At 42.2% G+C, this 19,399-nt stretch overlaps 1 protein-coding gene across 3 annotated transcripts in view; it reads right to left on the reverse strand.

The window, feature by feature from the left end:
- The window catches only part of ndst3 (N-deacetylase/N-sulfotransferase (heparan glucosaminyl) 3), a 54,390-nt gene that overhangs the window by 1,376 nt on the left and 33,615 nt on the right, over positions 1-19,399 (reverse strand). For 2 of the 3 annotated variants that reach the window (XM_030053054.1, XM_030053062.1), the window contains exons 7-15: positions 18,018-18,146; positions 8,278-8,460; positions 7,913-8,009; positions 5,543-5,666; positions 4,206-4,380; positions 3,568-3,738; positions 3,318-3,427; positions 1,749-1,851; positions 460-570 (exon numbers count right to left, since the gene is read on the reverse strand). In XM_030053054.1, the coding sequence (XP_029908914.1) occupies positions 460-570; positions 1,749-1,851; positions 3,318-3,427; positions 3,568-3,738; positions 4,206-4,380; positions 5,543-5,666; positions 7,913-8,009; positions 8,278-8,460; positions 18,018-18,146 (1,203 nt within the window). The remainder of the gene's footprint in view (positions 1-459; positions 571-1,748; positions 1,852-3,317; positions 3,428-3,567; positions 3,739-4,205; positions 4,381-5,542; positions 5,667-7,912; positions 8,010-8,277; positions 8,461-18,017; positions 18,147-19,399) is intronic. The other variant, XM_030053072.1, reaches the window with a different exon arrangement.

Consider the following 19,399-nt stretch of genomic DNA (forward strand, 5'->3'; position numbering starts at 1 on the left):
TGGCTCTTTCTGACTCATAAAGACGAACAAACAATAGCAAAACACAATCCCACAGACATGCAATCAACAGAGAAGACAAAAACTGAGCACTGCAAAAGAGACATCAATGCAGATCAAGAAAAGACTGGTGACAGCATTAATATTTATGATGCTTCATTTTAATTGCATGTTTTGAAAACCTTGACATGACTGGCAGGCTCAGAATATATCTTGATTTGTCATGTAAATCAACACTTTGTGCATTTTAACAGTGCTGAATTGCGTTCTGAATAGCTATAGCCAGGAATTTTGCTGCAGTAGTTAAATTTTTATGGCTTGAATTAGGACCACATCCAAGCAAGTATTTTTTTTTTTTTAAATATCCAGTGACAATGCAGTGATGTTAATTCATTTAAGGGTTTTGATGAGCAGTTATACGCTTGTGAGCTTATGAGCATCACAGAGTTTAATGCTGCTGACCTTCTGCAGCTCCTCTCTTAGCCAGGAGGGGAGGGGCTGGCCCAGGCGATGCAGCAGCTTCGATAACTCTATGTTGTGTTCCCTGTAGTACCTGGAGAGATACGCCCGTGCCTGGAGACAGAGGGAAGGAGGAAAGGATGAAAAAAGAGGCAGAATGAGACAGTGAAAGAGAGAGGCAAGAGGATAAGCAGAGATAGATTGTGGGAGGAGGGGAGTGAGGGAGATGGAGCGAGCAAAAAAACAAAGAATAAAAGACGGGGAGATGTAAGGAGGCGATGGGCGGGAGCGGCAAGTAGATGTGAGATGGGAAGAGAGAAAGAAAGGGAGGAGAGGTGGAAAGAGATGCAGAGGAAATGGATAGAAAGAGGTATGTTCAGGGGGGAAAATGAGAGAGACAAAAAGGGAGTGGGGGGGGGGACCGAGAACCGAGAGATGAATGATGTGGCACCGTCTTTAGATTAATTTATTTCTCTTCAATGGGACTTTAGGGCCACTTAGAGCCGTGTGGTGTGAACAGAGCAAAGAAACGAGAGGCGAGAGAGAGAGAAAATTGCATGAAGGATGCAGGAGATCCATTATCTTTTGGCCTCCCGCTCCCTCCTTGTGCATCCCTCATCGCTCCCTCTCTGTCTCACCCCGCCCCTCTTTTGTTCGCTCCATCTCCTCCTCCTCCTTCACTCCCTCTGTCCCTCTGGTGGAAGCTCAAAAACACTCTAACTACAGATGACATGGAGGCATGGTCATTAGACATGTGTCAGCATGTAAGTGTATTTACACATGCATTTCTCTCTCTCTCTCTCTCTGTGTGTGTGTGTGTGTGTGTGTGTGTGTGTGTGTGTGTGTGTTTGTCTTCATGTGAGAGCATATGTGTGATTTATTGTCCTTCATGGACTCAGTGGCCAAGACAGAGATTTATGGATTAGATTCTCTCTTTCTACCTTCCTCCCTCCCTCCTCTCTCTCAGGGGTGTTGTGTCAGTATTGAATCCTCATAATTAGGTTGTAACTTCCTGGCTGAACCTGATTGGCTGACAGCTTCCACCCCGCTGCTGAGTCCTGTGGGAAATTTTGCCACAGCGACGGAGGGGACCATGGGATGTCGCTGGCTGTTTCTCCCATAATGCAATAGTCAGTCAGGCAGGCGGCTGCTTTTTTCTTTTCTTCTTCTGTCTCTTTCTCTGGCCCCTTTCCATCTCTATTGCTTCATCTGATGCCTGTATCATTTTGTTTCATAAGGCCAAATCTCTCTGATAAAGATATATGGATATATAGATAGATAGATGCGTCTACCTCAGGGTCCATAGGAGGATACTTTCTTCCTTTGCTCTTCCCCAAACACTTTGTCTTTCCTCCCTCAAGCAGCTGGCACCAGAAACCCTTCTGAGGGTCAAACCTGACAGAAGAAAGAGAGAGAAACAGAGAAAGAGAGAGGTGAAGAGTATACCTTAGCCTCCAAACACAGTTAAACACTATCTGGCAGTCAGAGGTAATAGATGAGGGAGAATGTGACTGAAAATTGCAAATATTGTTCTTTATCTCCATGCATCAGTGGGCAAATAAAAGAGGAAAGGAGTTAAGAGGTTCTCCTTCAGTTTTCCTCTGACAGGAGGAAGAGAAGAAAGGGGGATTAAATAAATAGGCTCCAGTGTTGAGGATCTGTCAGAGTGCTGCCATGTCAGAAGAATGAGGAGGAGAAAAAAAAGATTAGGCTTTTGTGTAACTCTGTCTTCACACAACACACACCCACACACTCCCTCACACAAAATAGTCTCTTATTATTCTGTCATATACTCGTTTCTTACAAATTATTTGTATGCATGGGGCCATGTGACTCACAACACGACACTCTCTGTCCCCAAATTCAGAGTGTCCCTGCTTGGAGATTTGAAGCCTCAGAGGCAGATTGCATTCAGATGAGTGGTGCTTGAGAGATAAACACTGTTTACCACTCCTTTCATACTTAAAAGTTACCAGTGCAACACTTCTAAGTGACAGGCGGTGCAATGAAACAGAGAGTCAAGAGGCCAAAGCTAATTTAGTCGAGGTGTATTAGAACAGAAGTGATGCTTAGCTGCTGTGGCAATGATCGTTAGATTTAGATTAGCAGAAAGTAGTGCTTCCACCATGAACTAATTTAAGGTCATTGTAACCATACTGGCAGCATTTGGTTATGAACGTTGTATTGTTACCCTTTAAACATGTTTTCAGTGGAAACTGGAAAGTGCACTAACCTGTAGTACTTTTATTTATTCAGCAGCAGGGACAATAAAATCAGCACCAGGCCAGTGGAGGATCCAGAGGCTGAGGACTTCACTGCTAGCATTTCTTTAGGCAATAACAGGCTTGATTTAGATGATAGGGTGTTTAACTCGTGTTTGTATATAACAGAAATATTTATTTTGGTGACTGTGCACAAGAACAAAATGTTAACATGTTTAATATGTCTTGCTGATGCCCAAATGTAGATTTATGTAACATTGTTTATATTTTTACTGTTTATTATTGGCCATGGTGGTAATTAAGTCTTATTGGTGGTTTGCTGTATGTAAACACAGTGAAGGATCTAAAATTAGACTGCGCCTACTTTCTCATTTTCTTTTCCTTTAAATCTTTCTCAAGTTTTTCTCCCTTACTTTGAACATCAGTTGGAAGGTGCCCTTACCATAGCACCCGAGGGATACAGAGAGAGAGAGAGAGAGAGAGAGAGAGAGAGAGAGAGCGAGAGAGAGGGAGAGAGAGAGAGAGAGAGAGAGAGAGAGAGAGAGAGAGAGAGAGAGAGAGACAGAGACAGAGAGAGAGAGAGACAGAGACAGAGAGACAGAGACAGAAATAGTGACAGAGACAAAGACAAAGACTTACGTAAGGGCTTGGGAGTAGTTGAAATGAGGAGTGACTCCCAGAAACTTCTGGACTTCATCCATCACTGCAGCAGGGTCACTTCTTAGCTGCTGGCCATCTATGATCAGCAGCTGCACACAGACAAAGACACCCAGAGATTGCCACAAGACTTTAAAACTGTGTTTGGTTACACAGTGTGGCACAATAGGTGTGTTTTGCTATGAGTGTGTGTAGAGTGTAGATGTGTGTGTAGCTATGAGCACACACATACCTGGTTAGCAGGGTAATATGTGAGCCATCTCTCTATGTGTGTGGAGTAGAGACCGGGTGTGAGGCAGCGGTTTTGCAGAGAGCGCAGCTCAGCTGGTGCTCCCCGTCTCGCACTGATGACATCATAGAAGGTGAACCGCAGGGCTGCGTGGTCCTCATGGGCTCTCTGATGCTGTGGAGTTTGAGCAGATGCAGTGGTTGCTTCACACTCAGCTACATTGTCTGAACCTCAAAGTATTCACCTTTACCGCACCATGAACATCATTCATCATGAAATATATTCACAACTTTGCATGGGACAGATTTTTTTTAATATGTGCAATGGAAAAACATTTCAGCTACCACTTCTCTGGCATTCATGTTTCATTAATCATAGGCTTATGATTTTAGGATCTTTTGACATTTCCCATATAGAGACATATTGATAAATGAGGCCCATTATCACCACCTCACAGAGAGAAAATCTGCCTCAATACACAATCTTGGATGAAGAATTCAATTCTGCAACACAATACAGAGAATCATGAAGCGTGTAGCATCAAGCAGGGCAGGGGAGGGGTAAAGATAATAGATACGTTGTCACTGGCAGCTAATATGTTCTATGTGTGTATGTGTGTGTGTGTGTGTGTGTGTGTGTACCTGGTACCAGCTGTAGGCCCTGTCAGAAGGGTTGATGAGCAGGGTGATGATCTTGGCTTTAGGCAGCAGAGCAGCAGCTCTCCGGGGGGATTCCTCTGAGGGGAAGTAGTTAGCGCTCTTCTCAAACAGGAAGTCTGTGGTCACGTTAGAGGGCACTGGGAAAAACTCCATGTACCTGAGACAACACACAGAGGACCTGAGCCTTAATGCAAACATGCACACAGAGTTCACTTGCTAAAAACAGAGAAATGCCACTCCAAATTAAGTAACCATTGTATGTAATACTTCACATAACAAACGTTCTGAATCTAAAAATGATATTAAGCCGATATCTGTGATGTTCTGTCTAGTCCATGTTCATGTTTTCATTTGTTCATCTGCCAGACTGTCATTGTCTCCTTTATGTGTTGATGCTCTCCAGCAAAAAAAAAAAAAAAAAAAAAAATTCCCCCCTCATTCTTGTTTGCCTGGTTTTCATCTCAGCCTGGATTTAAGGACTTTGGTTTTTATATGATTTCCCCTGTATGGATTTTGCCGCCTTCACTGACTGCCTATCCGTGTAAGACCTCTAAACTACAAAGTAAAGATTTCTTTCCTACGTTTTTTTTTTTTTTGTTTGTTTGTTTCCCTCTGCATCTGAGTCCCAGTTTTGCACAGGATCATTACAGTATCGCCTGTGCATTAGTCCACTAGTTTGACTATTTTTCATATTACCTGGGGGACAAAAAACATGGTTTATAGAAATGAATGCAAATGGAGATGTTTTTGCCAGCTCTTCACATACCAACATGCACGCATACTGCAAATGCACGCCTAAAAAAAAGAGTGGCATCAGCGGCAAGGCAAACTCAGTTACAAGAATGCACCCGTCTTCATCAAAAAGATGTATTGCAAACTTACAGGAAAGTTTCAAAGTCACACAGTTCTGGCTGTGATGTGGGCCGTCTAATTTAAAAGCAACTTGATGACACAATTGTAGCAGCGTTTAAGCAGAATCCAAACCATCAAGTTCCACGTGACTGACAGAACTGAAAGCGCCAGCTGTGTCTCCATCGGGTAACCAAGCCATTTATGGGACAATTTAGGAAGCCGTATATCTTCTGCCTGATGTTTACAGGCTCGCAAGCATCATTTCGAAGTAGTTGGGCTGCTCTGAAATGTTTTATGTATCGCTGAAGTCACATTACAACCTCTGAAACTAAGAAGGTGTTGCAAATACAAGTTACTTTGTTAAGAATCTTTTGTTTCACCCTAGGCTTCGATTCATTCAGTGTGAAGTGATAAAGTGTCACCGAGTGTGTGTGTGTGTGTGTGTGTATGTGTGTCTGTATTCCCACCAATCGATTCCTTTGTGGTAGTTGTTGGTGTTGAAGAACTGGACCTCCTCATATGTCTTGGGGCTGGGAAAGTTACTGGAGATGGAGGGATGCATGAGCAGGAAGAGATAAAGTGCTGTCGTCCCTGGAAAAGAAAGACATTATTCACAACAGGGCCTTGACTCAGGTCAGCAAGGGCCAATGCGTGTGTGTGTGTGTGTGTGTGTGTGTGTGTGTATCAGAGTATGTGCATATGCCTGCATGTGAGAGCTGTCATCCACTCGTCCATACTGGATGATTTTCCCTTCAGCGAGCTGTGAACGGAGGATACACTTTGTGCATTTGTGTGTGTGGGTGTGTGTGTGTGTGTGTGTGTGTGTACATCTGGTCTGACCACAGGCCTGCTCTTCAAATGATTCAAAACCATTTGACACCAATCAACTCTGGGGCTCTGGTCATGCCCTCAGTCTTACACTTTGCAGCTCTCTTTCCATGTCATTCCCCCCACACTTGCTCCCTCACATCCTGTCTCAGCACACTCACACACTCTTTTATTCGCTTCTGACACACATCTGATACAGACTGGCACAGCCTTCAGATGAGGTTTTACTTACTGTGCTTACTATACTGTGTGTTGTAGCTGGCCTGTCATCATAGCAGTAAGGTTGAGTAAAACCTGTTTTCTGATTAATTGTGATTTTCATTTGAAAAATTGATACCGATTCTTAAAATCTTGAAGCTGATCTTTTCTTTTATCTGAAGATTTTTGCCAAGTGTTATTTATAGCATGCCACCCATCCTACAAATGTACTCAGCCGACCAAGGGAACATTTTTTGGACGACTGAACACACATTGTAAGGAATGCACCATCAAGCCTGAAGGCAGATGACCTGATACATTTTGGAAAACCACAATGATGAAGATAAGTTAGACAAAAACAAGCAATGTTGCGATTGTTACTGAAATATCCTTCACTGAATCAATATGGAATCTAATCAAAATCAATATTGAATCAAATCGAAACCTGGTGAACGGGAAACAAATCAAATAGTGAAATCGGTGCCCAGCTCTAATTAGACACATTACGAGATCTTCTCACCTCCACCGATTTCTGAAATCACAATAATTCGACACCATGGGAACCATCATCACTACTGTATGGACTCTGAATGAACTCCTTTGTTGTCTCTTTGACAGAGACAGACGGAGGCAAAAATAGTTCAATATCTCTATCTGAAATGGGTTGTACGGGGGTGGAAAAAGGAGGTAAGAGCCTCCTCTCCAGTTTCCCTCTGACAGGACAAAAGGAGAGAGAGGGATTAAATAAATAGGCTCTGATGTGGAGGATCTGTAGAGATGGAGACGGGGGAGTTTTTGTTTGTTTGTTTTTTTGTTGTGTGCTCATGCATGCTTGTCTGCATGTACGTGTGTGTGTGTGTGTGTCTGTGTGCACATACATGTTTTTAACTCCTTGAGCTCTGATTTTCCTTTTCCTTCATAGTAAGAAAAAAGTTTTTGTCTTTTTTTTCAGTGTCACATCCATATTCTGCATTTGCTGGTTCCAATACTTCATTGAAGCTGCATCACGTTTATATTGAGTGAAATATTCAAACCCAAGCTGCCACTGTTTTATGGCTGCACCATTAGGTCTACATCAAACAGATAATGTCGAGATATTCTGTACATTATTTTATTCACATTTCCCCGTAATTCAGCAGGACATTCTTAGTTTCTTTGGAAACTTTAAGATCTTCACTAGAATTTAAACAAAGTTTGTTGTGGGTTTGAACAAAGCCCAGCCACCGAGCATGCATTTCTTATGATGAGCCACCCAATAGGACCTGCAGGGTTGAAACGTTTTAAGTGTATGGAAAAACATGTGAAACTGACTTGTGGTTGACACATTGTTTGCCCATTGTCAACACACTGAAACGTTTTAAAAAATGAACATCGTCACAACTCAGTGACAGTGCACAAATAACATGTTTACCTTCAAACAATGTGTTATCAATACATACAGAACATACTTTTAACTTATTTGGCCCCTTGTCCATTTTGAATAGGTGAGGGTCATAATACCCCATCAGGCTGGGTAAACCACCTCTGTAAGCTTAGGGGTTGCCTACCTCACATGTAACATTCTCTCCCTGATCTTATCATTTTTTTTTTTATTTCTGCACGTAGTTCTTTGTGAAATTCACCAGTCAATATGTTTTCTCGTAAACAACAGGTTGTTTGCGCACAAACATTTTATTTTTGCACAAAACAATGTGTTGACAACATGCGAATTTCACATGTTTGACCTGTTTGGCTTTCCATAAAGACATGTTTGTGTATGCGTGTGTGTGTGTGTGTGTGTGTGTGTGTGTGTGTGTGTGTGTGTTGCCTACCTGTTTTCTGCGGTCCTATGACCATGAATTTGGGCAGTCTGTCACAGGTTTTCTCTTTAGACCAAATGTCTTTATGCCGCTTGTCATCACACGGATTCTGCAGAGGCACAGGCAAACAACAGAGGTCACGATGAGACAAAACAACACTACACACATGCACACACACACACACGCACACACACAAACATGCACTGTAACAATACTCCAATAATAATACGTTTTCTAGCAAGCTGGAGTGAGACGGGTGGGGATCAGCAATATTACAATAAGATGTTACATAAATGCACACATACAAGCGCACAAATGCACAGATCAAATTTGAACACGTTACATATGTAATACAGAGATACTGTACATAAACACACCTGCCAGAGTGGGTGCCTCTGCTCGGGGAAAAGCTGGAAGTATTTGTGGGCAAGCTGGAGCGGCGGGAGCGTGCTGAGGTTCAGGTTTGTCCACGAGCGCAGGAAGGAGGCCAGATGGACGAAAGTATACAGGCCCAGTCGATCATTACCATAATTAGAGAGGTGGGTCATAAATATACTGATCTGCAGGTGGAGTGACACAGAGAGACAGGGGAGGAGTGTTGGGCGAGGAGGACAGTGGAAAGAGAGTAAAAGGGACCATTCAGTGTTAGGAGTCATATGAGAAACATTTTTTGCCAAACACAATGCCTGTAAATTTCTATTCCCATACAGCAAAATCCTCGTCATGATTTAAAGTTTTTGTTGAAAACTGTCAAATGTTTAAATCTCCATTCCATTTGTTTCCCTGTTTGTCAAAGACAGAGCTAACAGACCAAACTTAATGTGTGCTGTTGTTGATGCGAACAGAGTGGCTGTCTAGCAGTTACAAAGAATCAGTATTCATCTGTACTTTCCAAGGGGACACACTCACATTTATTATATATAGGATGCTTATCTTTTTGGTAAGATGGTTTCAAATATGAAGTGGATCACAAATACTTTTCAAAAACGATGCTGTTTCCACAAGGTAGAGCTGAGGAGGCAGCGCATTTCTCACAGCCTCTAGGTGATGGGAGGACAGAAGTGTGTTTCTGTGTGTTAGTGTGTCCACAACAGTGTGTGTGTGTCTGTGTTAGGTAGGTTGGGGTTGGGGTGGGGGTGGTGGGGTATTCAGAGGGGAGAGAAGAAGCGATAGTGTTCTAGGCTATCTATCCACGCCTCAGTGCTTTTATAGGCTGATCAAAGAGACAAGCTAAGATAGCTGCTGCAGACATACACACACACACACACACACACACACACACACACGCACACACATTTCCTTTGTGACTGGAGGGAGCTGGGAACGTGAAGCATCTGGATGAAATGTTAACATCAGCCATTAAGATATGAATTATTTGGTGAATATATGTGTGTGTGTGTGTGTGTGTGTGTGTGTGTGTGTGTGTGTGTGTGTGTGTGTACGCACATATACATATGCCAGCACGTGCACACACATACACACACACACACATACAATGAATTTCCTGGTGACAGAGCATTGTCGGTGCTCCTCTTTAACACTGAAGGTTGCCGTAGATACAAAGCGACACGGTGTCAGGGTTTGATGGATCAGCGTCCGGCCAACTCGGAAAGCTGCTCAGAATACTGATCATCTCCGAATGCTGATGGGGAGAATCTGTTTGTAAGTGTGTGTGTGTGTGTGTGTGTAAGAGAGAGAGAGGAGAAGAGAGAGACAGCGAGAGAGAGAAGAAGAGACGATGTGTGGCCAGTTTGTGTGTGTGTGTGTGTATGTGGTTGTAAGGGAGAATGCAACAGGGAGAGAAAGGCAGAAAGAGCAAGGGCCTGTGTGTGTAGGTGCATGTCAGTGTAATTGTTTATGCGTGTGTATGTGTATATGTCAGCGTAATTGTGCACGTCTGCAGCAGCTATCTTATCTTGTGTTCCCTCTGAGGAGCTAGCAGCAGCAACCCCCCCCAACACACACACACACACACACACACACACACACACACACCCTTTCCACCTTCATATCAATCTAGCTGGATGTCAGAACTACAATGTGCAGCCGTTGTCGAGGCATTTCCAAGCATTCAACCAAAAACACAACAGAAACACACAGCAGCAACGATACTTGCTCCTCCTCTCTTTGATTTGGAATTTGAAAAATAAGCAACAACTCAACCTTCTTTAAAGCAAGAACTGAAAACTGTAAGTGCTGTGTTTTTTTTTTTTTTTTTTTTTTTACCAAAGGCATTACAATGGGAATAGAGAGAAAGAAAATGATGGTGTGCCACATTAGGTGAAGTAGAGGAAAAAAAATGTGAAAATCATAAAATGCAGAGCTTCTGGAATGAAACATGAAGACAAATTGAACCGTGAGAAAATAAAATGCCTTTAAACATTCTCTCTTTTTCTCTTCTTATTTTTTTTCCCTCTTTGACTCCTTTAAAAACGAGGGGAAAAGCAAGCAAGGTGATCAAAAAGTGATTCATGTTCCCTTCAAACCACTCGATACTCTATGACGTCTGCTCCTTACAGAGAGCATTGTCTGTGGTGTTGGGGTTGTGGGGGAATTAGTGGTTGTGACGTTCTGTGTGTGTGTGTGTGTGTGTGTGTGAGAGAGAGAGAGAGAGAGAGTGTGAGTGTGTGTGTGCAAAACAAAGAGAGACAGAGAAAGAGAGAGAGTCTGACTGATATTGAACACAGAAACGCTCATTAGGTACTATAGCATGGGCTTCAGCACTTGTGTCAAATCAAGAGAGGAGAGGAGGAAGTTTTGTGGTTGCAACTGATGGTGCAATGCTGGTGTTACACACACACACACACACACACAGCTGCACAGATACAGCTACTGACAGGTACCGCTTTTTCAGTCAGGACAACTTACATATAGGACATGCATTCATCAAATGATGAGGCATGACAACAGGTTTGACTTCAGCAGGCTAGACCTGCTTTTATGTTAGCTGCTGCACACATTTAATTTCATAAATCGCTGCTGCATATACATATTTCATAGGGATGAATAAAATCCCTCCCCTAGGACATAAAAACAGATCCAAGCAGGTGGGGCTGGGAGGAAGCAGGGTTAAAGCTGTGCTGTAATGCATGAGAAGCAGCGGCATGGCAGCTACAACAGCAACCTGTCAAGGTAAGCTGACGTGATATTTTAAGGGATTTGAATTTAGGGGGTGTGATGATGGTACCTGGAGAGTTTCCCGATGCAACTACAGAAGCTTTGCTCATTGTGCCAAGCATGCAGGTTTTGCATGGCTTTATTTATGAATTTATTTATTTATTATCCAGATCTACCCACTTAATAAAGCTGATGACCATGTTCACATGATCAAAAGTTACAGGCCACATATTTCTCCTCCTAGTTAACTGGTGCCACAATCTCCCTTGAACGCAGTTTCCTCCAATGCTCCAACCCAACGGTCTCTCATTACAGTTACACCATGAACGCAAGTCAGAGTCCAAACCCAGAGATGGTGACTTACTGGTAATTTATCACATTACACTTGTTAAATGTTACACTGAGGTTAGGATTGTCTATCCATGTCCTCATTGCTCCGTATGAATTGCAAATTAACAGGTGACCCGTTAACACCTTAGCCAGTTGGAGCTGATAATTACCCGAGACTCCTGCCGAGTTCAGAACTTCGGACTAAAATGCCAAGTTAACCCTTTTACCCTGAGCTCTGGTCCCAGCTGGTAGTGGGATTTCTGGTCACTGTAAACAAAGAAAGAGTGATTGTTTTGTTTTCATGCGGTGAGGCCATTTGGCAAGTAAATTTGAATCTCACTATGCAGCCAAAAAAACAACACCAACACCAGGCAAACAACACTTGTGCACCCACATGTCTCCACTGTGCGAACCTCATTGTGGATCTAAGGAAGCAGTCAATTAACTGGTATCCAAATGAGGGAGTGCACAAACCTTTTCTCAGTATCTGGTGGCTTTTCTCATTTCTTGAGCGCTGCACTGCTCTGAGCAATGTGTGTTTCACCAATAAATAAATAAAATAGCTTAATTAACGCTGGATTAAGCTCAATTCATTGTTGGAAGAGGACTAGGAAAGAGGTAAAAAAAATAAATTGAGAAAGAGCTCAACCCTGCAGCCTTCCTCTTTTAACCTTCATCCCTTGTCTTTTCCTCTCATTGCTCCAACATACAGTAGCTTGATTTCCCCCCTATTCTGTCATCCTTCCACGTCGTGCTCGCACTCCCTCATCTGCTCCAAAAAGTCAGTTCATTTTCTTTCTCTCCAATCTCACGCTGACCTAGATGCTCTGATGAAGCATGTCAGTGCAACATGGACTGATGTTCTGCAAAGTCCAGACGCGTGCACGCTCACATGCACGTATGTAGACACACCATGTCCTGTCATGTAAGAGGGTTTAGAGAACATTTATGGATTCTGGTTCCAATCTCCTCTAACATGACTCATTATGTGAGGACATTGCTGCATGTTGTACTGTATACAGTTATTATTGGATTTACTTGCCTTACTTGTTTAGAATGGATTATTATTGTATAATCTATCTATCTATCTATCTATCTATCTATCTATCTATCTATCTATCTATCTATCTATCTATCTATCAGGGCAATTTGGAAAATAACAAAATACCAAAAAAAAAAAAACAACAACAACAACAACAATCAATAAATAAATACATAAATCAATAAATGAATTACTAAATACAACACTCAAGTTTATGGCAGCATTTTGGTTTTAAAAGGACAGATCTACACCAAAAGCAAGTGTTATGTAAATCATACTAAGGAAAAGAAGCAACCATACGAGGCAATAATACCCCGCCCAAAAAAAAAGAGGCCTCTATTGTGCACAATATTTATTTCATATGACAACCACATCATTTCTTTTGCAGACTCGTGTGTCATCACACAAGTTAAAGAACTGATGAGGGCAATTTGTTACATTTTTTCGGCATGTTTAGCAGTAAAGCTGTTGGCATGTTGTGCTGTTTGGCTAGAGCTCCATCAACTATTTTGAAATGATAAAAACACTTGTTGACCTAAAGCTCAAATTACAACACAAATCATATTGCAATTGCGATTTCTGCCAGAAAGATCACAGTTATGCATATTTTCCCAATATCATTCAGTCCTATGTATCTATGTATCTGTGTATCTATGTATCTATCTATTTCCTCTCCCTCTGTCCTCCCCATCACTTTCTCTTTCTCTGTTCCCTGTGTGGCAGAGGCAACCTATTTCCCATTACAGACCACTTAGTTCCACATACATTTCTCCCTGATTGAATTGTTAGCGCTACTAAACAGAAAGCTACTCCCCTGCTTCCCGTCTTGTTCTCTCTCTTTTGCCATCACTGTCCTGCCTCCCCTTCTTGTTCTTGCAGTGGCAGGGCCCCCTCTCTCTCTCTCTCTATCTCCCTCTCCTTTTCTCTCACACTGTCTCTGTCTGTCTCTCTCTCTCGCTGTTGGGTAATTGAAAGCTGAACATCAATACCGCAAATGATGTCAGTTCAATTTATTCTGCCTGCTCCAGTCAACATCTACTGGCCTCGCTCCCCTTCCATTCTGCTGTCTTTCACTGCTTTACTCCCTCTTTCTAATTTCTCCTCCTCCTTGGATTGTAGTGTGCGTGTGTGTGAGTCTGTATGTGTTAATGAGCTGCCAAAGCCTTCATTAGAAATCAGCAGGAATCCAAAGAGAAGGAAGGAAGGAGTGGAAATGGGAAAAAAAAATGTGGAGAGATTCACATGTGCAGCACACATACACACACACACACACACACACACACACACACACACACGCACACACATGCACACAGACATAAACAAAAAGGCAAAGGCACATGCTGCGATGTATTCTGCAATTGCAAGAGGGAGGAAAATAGACATTTTGGGGGCAAATCATGGTACAGCAAACACTATGAATGAGATGTGTGTAGTTTGTATTTGTTATGAATTTGGGTTGAGAATTAAGAGAGTGAAAGAGAACGAGTGGGACAGAGGGTGACGGGTGAGAGGGTGGAAAACAGGGTAAGACAGACGGCTTGAAGGGAGGGAGATTGTGCTGATATTTGGTCTTTGGCTAATAAGCTTGGTGGCAGAGCTAAGCGCTAAATGTCAGGCCTGATATATGTCTACAGCTCTGCTTATGTCAGCTAGACGCACATTTACACACACACACACACACACACACACACACACTTGCATCCATACAAACACCCTTGAGTGAAATGTGCGTGTGTGTGTGTGTATGTGTGTGTGTGCGTGTGTGTGTGTGTGTGTGTGTGTGTGTATGTGTGTGTGTGTGTGTGTGTGTGTGTGTGTGTCTGTGCATCACTTCCTTTCGGTATGTGTTTGGATTCTCAAGTGACACAAGATGCCGTGACCTGAAAATTAAATCTCAATCTGTCTGCCACCCTCTCACCCTGTCTTCCTCTCTCTCTCTCTCTCTCTCTCTCACTCTCTCCTTCTCCCCGGTCATTTGCCGGGGAATGACTAGTGCCCTATTGGCTGTTTGCAGAGTCGAGGTCGCCCAATTGATTGCTGAACTTTTGTCAGATGGAGAGCTCAGTGATCGCTGATGCAGCCTTGAATGATATACCCGCACACACACACAAACACACGTGCGCGCACACACGAACACACATAGGCGTACACAAACACACCAACACACAGCAGATATGTTGCATGTTGCAAACTCTACCACCACAGGCCAAAGGTGATTTAACGTCACTAGATGGGAAGTGACAATGTTAACAAAGAGAAAACCCCACAGCAATCAGCCACAAAACTCTATTGATCACTCACACACACACACACACACACACACACACACATACACACACACAAACACACATACTCACACACAGCAACCACTAATGAACGCTGGAACATGTGAAAGGTTTTGTGTCTGCACATAGACGCATATCAGCTCAGAAATATTCCCTACAAGTAAAAGATTAAAACAAGTGGGTGTATGTGAGTGTGTGTGTGTGCGTGTGTGTGCGTGTGTGTGTGTGTTTTGTGTGCATGAAAGAGAGAGAAAGAGGCGAGAACATGCTTCATGGCAGATAGCTCTCATCTAGTGTTTAAATTGCTCTTGCATTTGATAAGTCTCCTCATTAAGCGATGTAACAAGAGGAGAGCCTCGTCTCGTATTACACTGATTAAGAAAGGGAAAAGTGAGAGAAAAGGACAAAAGACGGAGGAAATTGAGAAAAAAATGCAATTAGCCTCTGTCTGTTTCTGGGCTCCGAGAGATGTTCAAATCCTTACGTAAAGTGTGTGTGAGTGTGTGCACACGAGCACAAATATGTGTGTGTGTGTGTGTGTGTGTGTGTGTGTGAGTGACTGTGAGCCTACACTTCCCTCCCCTCTCTGTAAGCTCGTGTTGATTATACTGGTAATGTGAGCAAAAATTGAATTTGTAACGTTCATTTAGAGTCAGAGTTAAGAGCTGTCTTCATCCCTTTGAACATCTATTAACTGAAACAGCAATGTGCAGAAAACACACACACATACCGACACACACACACACACTCACACGCAGTATACAAAAATACATTCTTGCACCAATCATCACCTCAAGAACGCACAGCAAAGTCACAGGAAAAGTATCATAATGAGTACAGTTTTGTGTCTTCCATATGCAATACTTATTGCATATGGAAGACACATATATTATTCTTATTTTGGCAACATTATTGGTGAATATCAGTCCTAGTTGTTGTGTTTTTGTGCAGCTGTTTGATCATCACTTCAGATTCAAATTGCATGACAGTGACACTAGAAGGTCCACTTCAACTTCTCCTTGGATTGTCTGTTGATGAAGCCTGAGTGTCTGTAGGTGGCGCTCTTTTCTTTTTATGTTCAGCTGCGGTGGCTATCGCTGGTCATACTAACCACTTAGTTTCTCCTTGACCAGGTGTGTTTTTTTTTTTGTTTGTTTGTTTGTTTTTTACACTGAAAAAAAAAAAAATCTCCAAATTAACAACTAATTTATTGTCATGTTCAGTGCCAAAATCTTGTTTTTAAAAAAGACACAGTGAAAATAAAGTGAACACTGTTTGGAAAAGGAATTGTTAATATTATGCTATTTCATGATCAAGTAATACATAAAAAGGTCGAGAGTTATTGTAATCAATACTCCTGACAGAGACCAGCTGAGGCCCAAACATTGTCTGGTCCTCGCAGATAAATGCCTCTGAGTGACACGCTGTTGTGCCAATACTTGATGTGCAAACAATTTTTTTCTTTCAAAGAGCAACTGCGCTGAACCCCTGGCTTTTAGAACAGGAAACCAAAAAGACAAAATATTACCGAGATCATCTTCCTACTCCATCGCAGCCCCTTGCGCACAATTCACATTTCAGCTGTCTCGAGTTTAAAGATCCTCCTTTAACTTTTCTGTTTCTCTTTATCTACTGCTCCTCTTTTGTGACCAGAATAGATTTAATAAGGGAATTCAATAAGGGATAATGGCTCTTACCTAGATTCACCTCACCAGTGCACTTCAATGAAAAGTGCACAGCCGATGATGATGATGATGATCACAAATTATTATTATTAAAGTAAGTCAAAACCTATGATAAGATACTGTAGACCAGGGGGATATTAGGCACAGTGGTGGGCTGCATTCATTCAAACGAGACCTCACGGGGGCCGAAATATTTTTGGCTAGCGTCAATATGAACCAGGTCAACACATAGATATTTTAGACGACTTTCTGATTTATTATTTTGAATCTATGAATTTGTAGTCAACCAATCAATGAAAAATTGCATGCTGGCAGTTGAAAATAACACATAATGCAGAATTACATAAAACAGAAGACAGAAATACAACAAATATATAGCGTACAGGTTTGCTATTTTCCTCCCAGAGGAAAATACTGTCCTTTCCATAGTTTTCCATCGTTCTTGAAAAATTCTACGTTCCATGTCAACCATGTCAACTTTCACTTTTCTGGTAACGTGTTTGCCCAACTATCATAACACAGCAACAGCCACTGCAGAAACTAGCCTGGTAGTTCTTCCTCTCCTTCCAGCCGATTCTACTTCATTTATCAAAAATTTTCTTGAATCATTAATGTATAAATTAATCACAGAAACCTCTTATGTTGCTTATTACACATAGGTGATAATGAATGGATGCAAATATTTCAATATAAAAGTAATTTAATGATATGTTTGCTTGTTTTTTCCACCTTTCCCTCCAAAACTTCATGGAGGTCAGATGAGACGTGTAGATGTAGATAGATAGATAGATAGATAGATAGATAGATAGATAGATAGACAGGTGAACAAAAGAGATAAAGAGGTGCAGGGAGAGAAGAAAGAGCTAGATTGTGTCGTGGTGTGTAGCTGCAGTTGACTCTCTGTGATGTTCACTGAGTCCTGACAGCTCCTCTAGTACAACACTCCCCCACCTGACACTTCAATAGAACCTACTGCTGGTCTGTGAGCGTGTGTGTGTGTGTGTGTGTGTGTGTGTGTGTGTGTGTGTGCGTGTCTGTGTGTGTGTGCCTGTTAACGTGTCTGTGAGAAAGGGAGAGAGATTGCCTGGGAATCATTTCTGTTCATTTCTGTGCCTGTACTATACGTGTATGTGTGTGTGTGTATGTGTGTGTGAGAGAGAGCACGCATGTGTGTGTATGTTGCACTTTAAAGGAACTGCCACCAAAAATCTAATTCTGTCTCTAAATGCAAAGCAAAATCGAGTTAAGCAGGGGTACCGAGAGGGGGGCGGGACATATGTGTGTGAGTGCATGGGCACATCTATGTGTGCGTATGTACACATTTGTATGTGTGGTGTGTGTGCGCGTGCGACAGCAGACCCCCTACGGTGAGACCTAATTTAAAGTGAGAAGACGAACACGGCTGCACTGTGAGAAGCAGCCCCTGACAGAGACAGAGAGTGGCACACACAAAGAGGGGAAGAAAAAGAATAAAAAAAAGGAGAGGAATAGACTCAGTTGGTGCTTCTTTCTTTTGGGAAAAAAAAAACAAAAAAAAACAAAATAAAAAGTAACAGTCCTCTCTATGTCTGCACATGAGTGCATCTATGAGTGTGAGAGTGCACGTTTGGTGTTGTATGAGTTCACATGTGCACACAGGATCAGTCAGTCAGACTCACCGGGTTGAGCAGCACAGTGAGGAACAGCTCGCCCCCTCGGATGCTTTTGTCCAGCTCTTTGGGTCCTCCAGGGTATTCCTTATAGTAGATTGTGTGTGTGAACAGGCCACAAGTCTGGCGAGGCAGCACCTACACACACACAAAATAGAACAATGAGTCATCATCGGTCTAATATGATTTTACATGTCTTCAGCTTCCAGAAAAAGTCTGTAGACGAGACTGGACAAACAGTTCATGATGGAAGTAGTGCGCTCAACCAAGTGAACCACACAGGGTCACTGAAAGCCCCAAACAAGGCAAACACACTCAGCAGCTGGTTACTAGGGGAAAAAAAGCTGAAGGGCTACATCAGGGAGCTAACAGGACTCATGGCACAAAAAGCACTGGAGGTATCAGAAGCTGCATTTTAAACATGCCAATTATGTTGAATGGCTCAATGCACAGCAGCAGTGTCAAATGTCAGCTGCTGCTGAAGCCCTGTACCAGATCAGGACAATTCAGCCAAGTGTTTGTTCTGTACTCATTCTGTGTACATTCTTCATGATCCATTTGTTTCTTTTCTGTTAGGTGTTCTTGGTTCCTAGTTAGTGTGTTAAAACCATATCACAAAGACCGCAGGCCCGACTTGAGAACACATCCAAACTGATGCGGCACAACGAAAATGCAAATTGTTAAAAAGCAAAACCTAACTCTAGAGAATGATCTGAATAAATGTGTATAAAAGACAAGTTCATATAGACTCTCCAGGGAGCTGTAACAAGAATTATTGTGCTTCTTCCATAAGTAAATAAGAAGCACATATTTACAGTCATAACGATATGTATATGGTATAAGACTGGCAGATGTCATCTCTCATTGTGTTGTTTCTTAATGTCATCACTGTGTAGCCTTTGAGACTGAAACTCTATACAAAGTAGAGCACTAACATTTTCCAAGTGCTCTGGTGGAGGGGTAGAGTGCGTTTATGCATGAGGGGAGTGAGTGAAACTACACTGACTTTGAAAAAAACGACCACCTGTTACCACCAAAATGCTGCAGTAGCTCAGTGTTGCTGTGACTAAGAGAATACCTGCATAAAAAGCTGCATTCATGCATAGACTTTGCTACTAGTTAGACACTGATCTGCTTCCTGGAAGTGAATGTGTCATGTCATGAAAATATATTGTGACAGTTAAGCCTTTATTTTTTCATGTCTGTTAATGTCTTTGTTAATCTATTGTTTATTGTCCCTAAATTCTTTCTTTTATGCAAATCAGTTCTGTTTTTCAGTCAAGACTGTTTGTAAAACCATTTGAATTTTGTTAAATAATAGTGAAACAGAAGAACAAACAAGAGTGACCGCAAACAAACAAAACCCTGCATGGTTCTGAGAGGCAGTGTGT

This window comes from Myripristis murdjan, chromosome 1 (assembly GCF_902150065.1).
Source record: "Myripristis murdjan chromosome 1, fMyrMur1.1, whole genome shotgun sequence".
NCBI classification, from domain to species: Eukaryota; Metazoa; Chordata; class Actinopteri; order Holocentriformes; family Holocentridae; genus Myripristis; species Myripristis murdjan.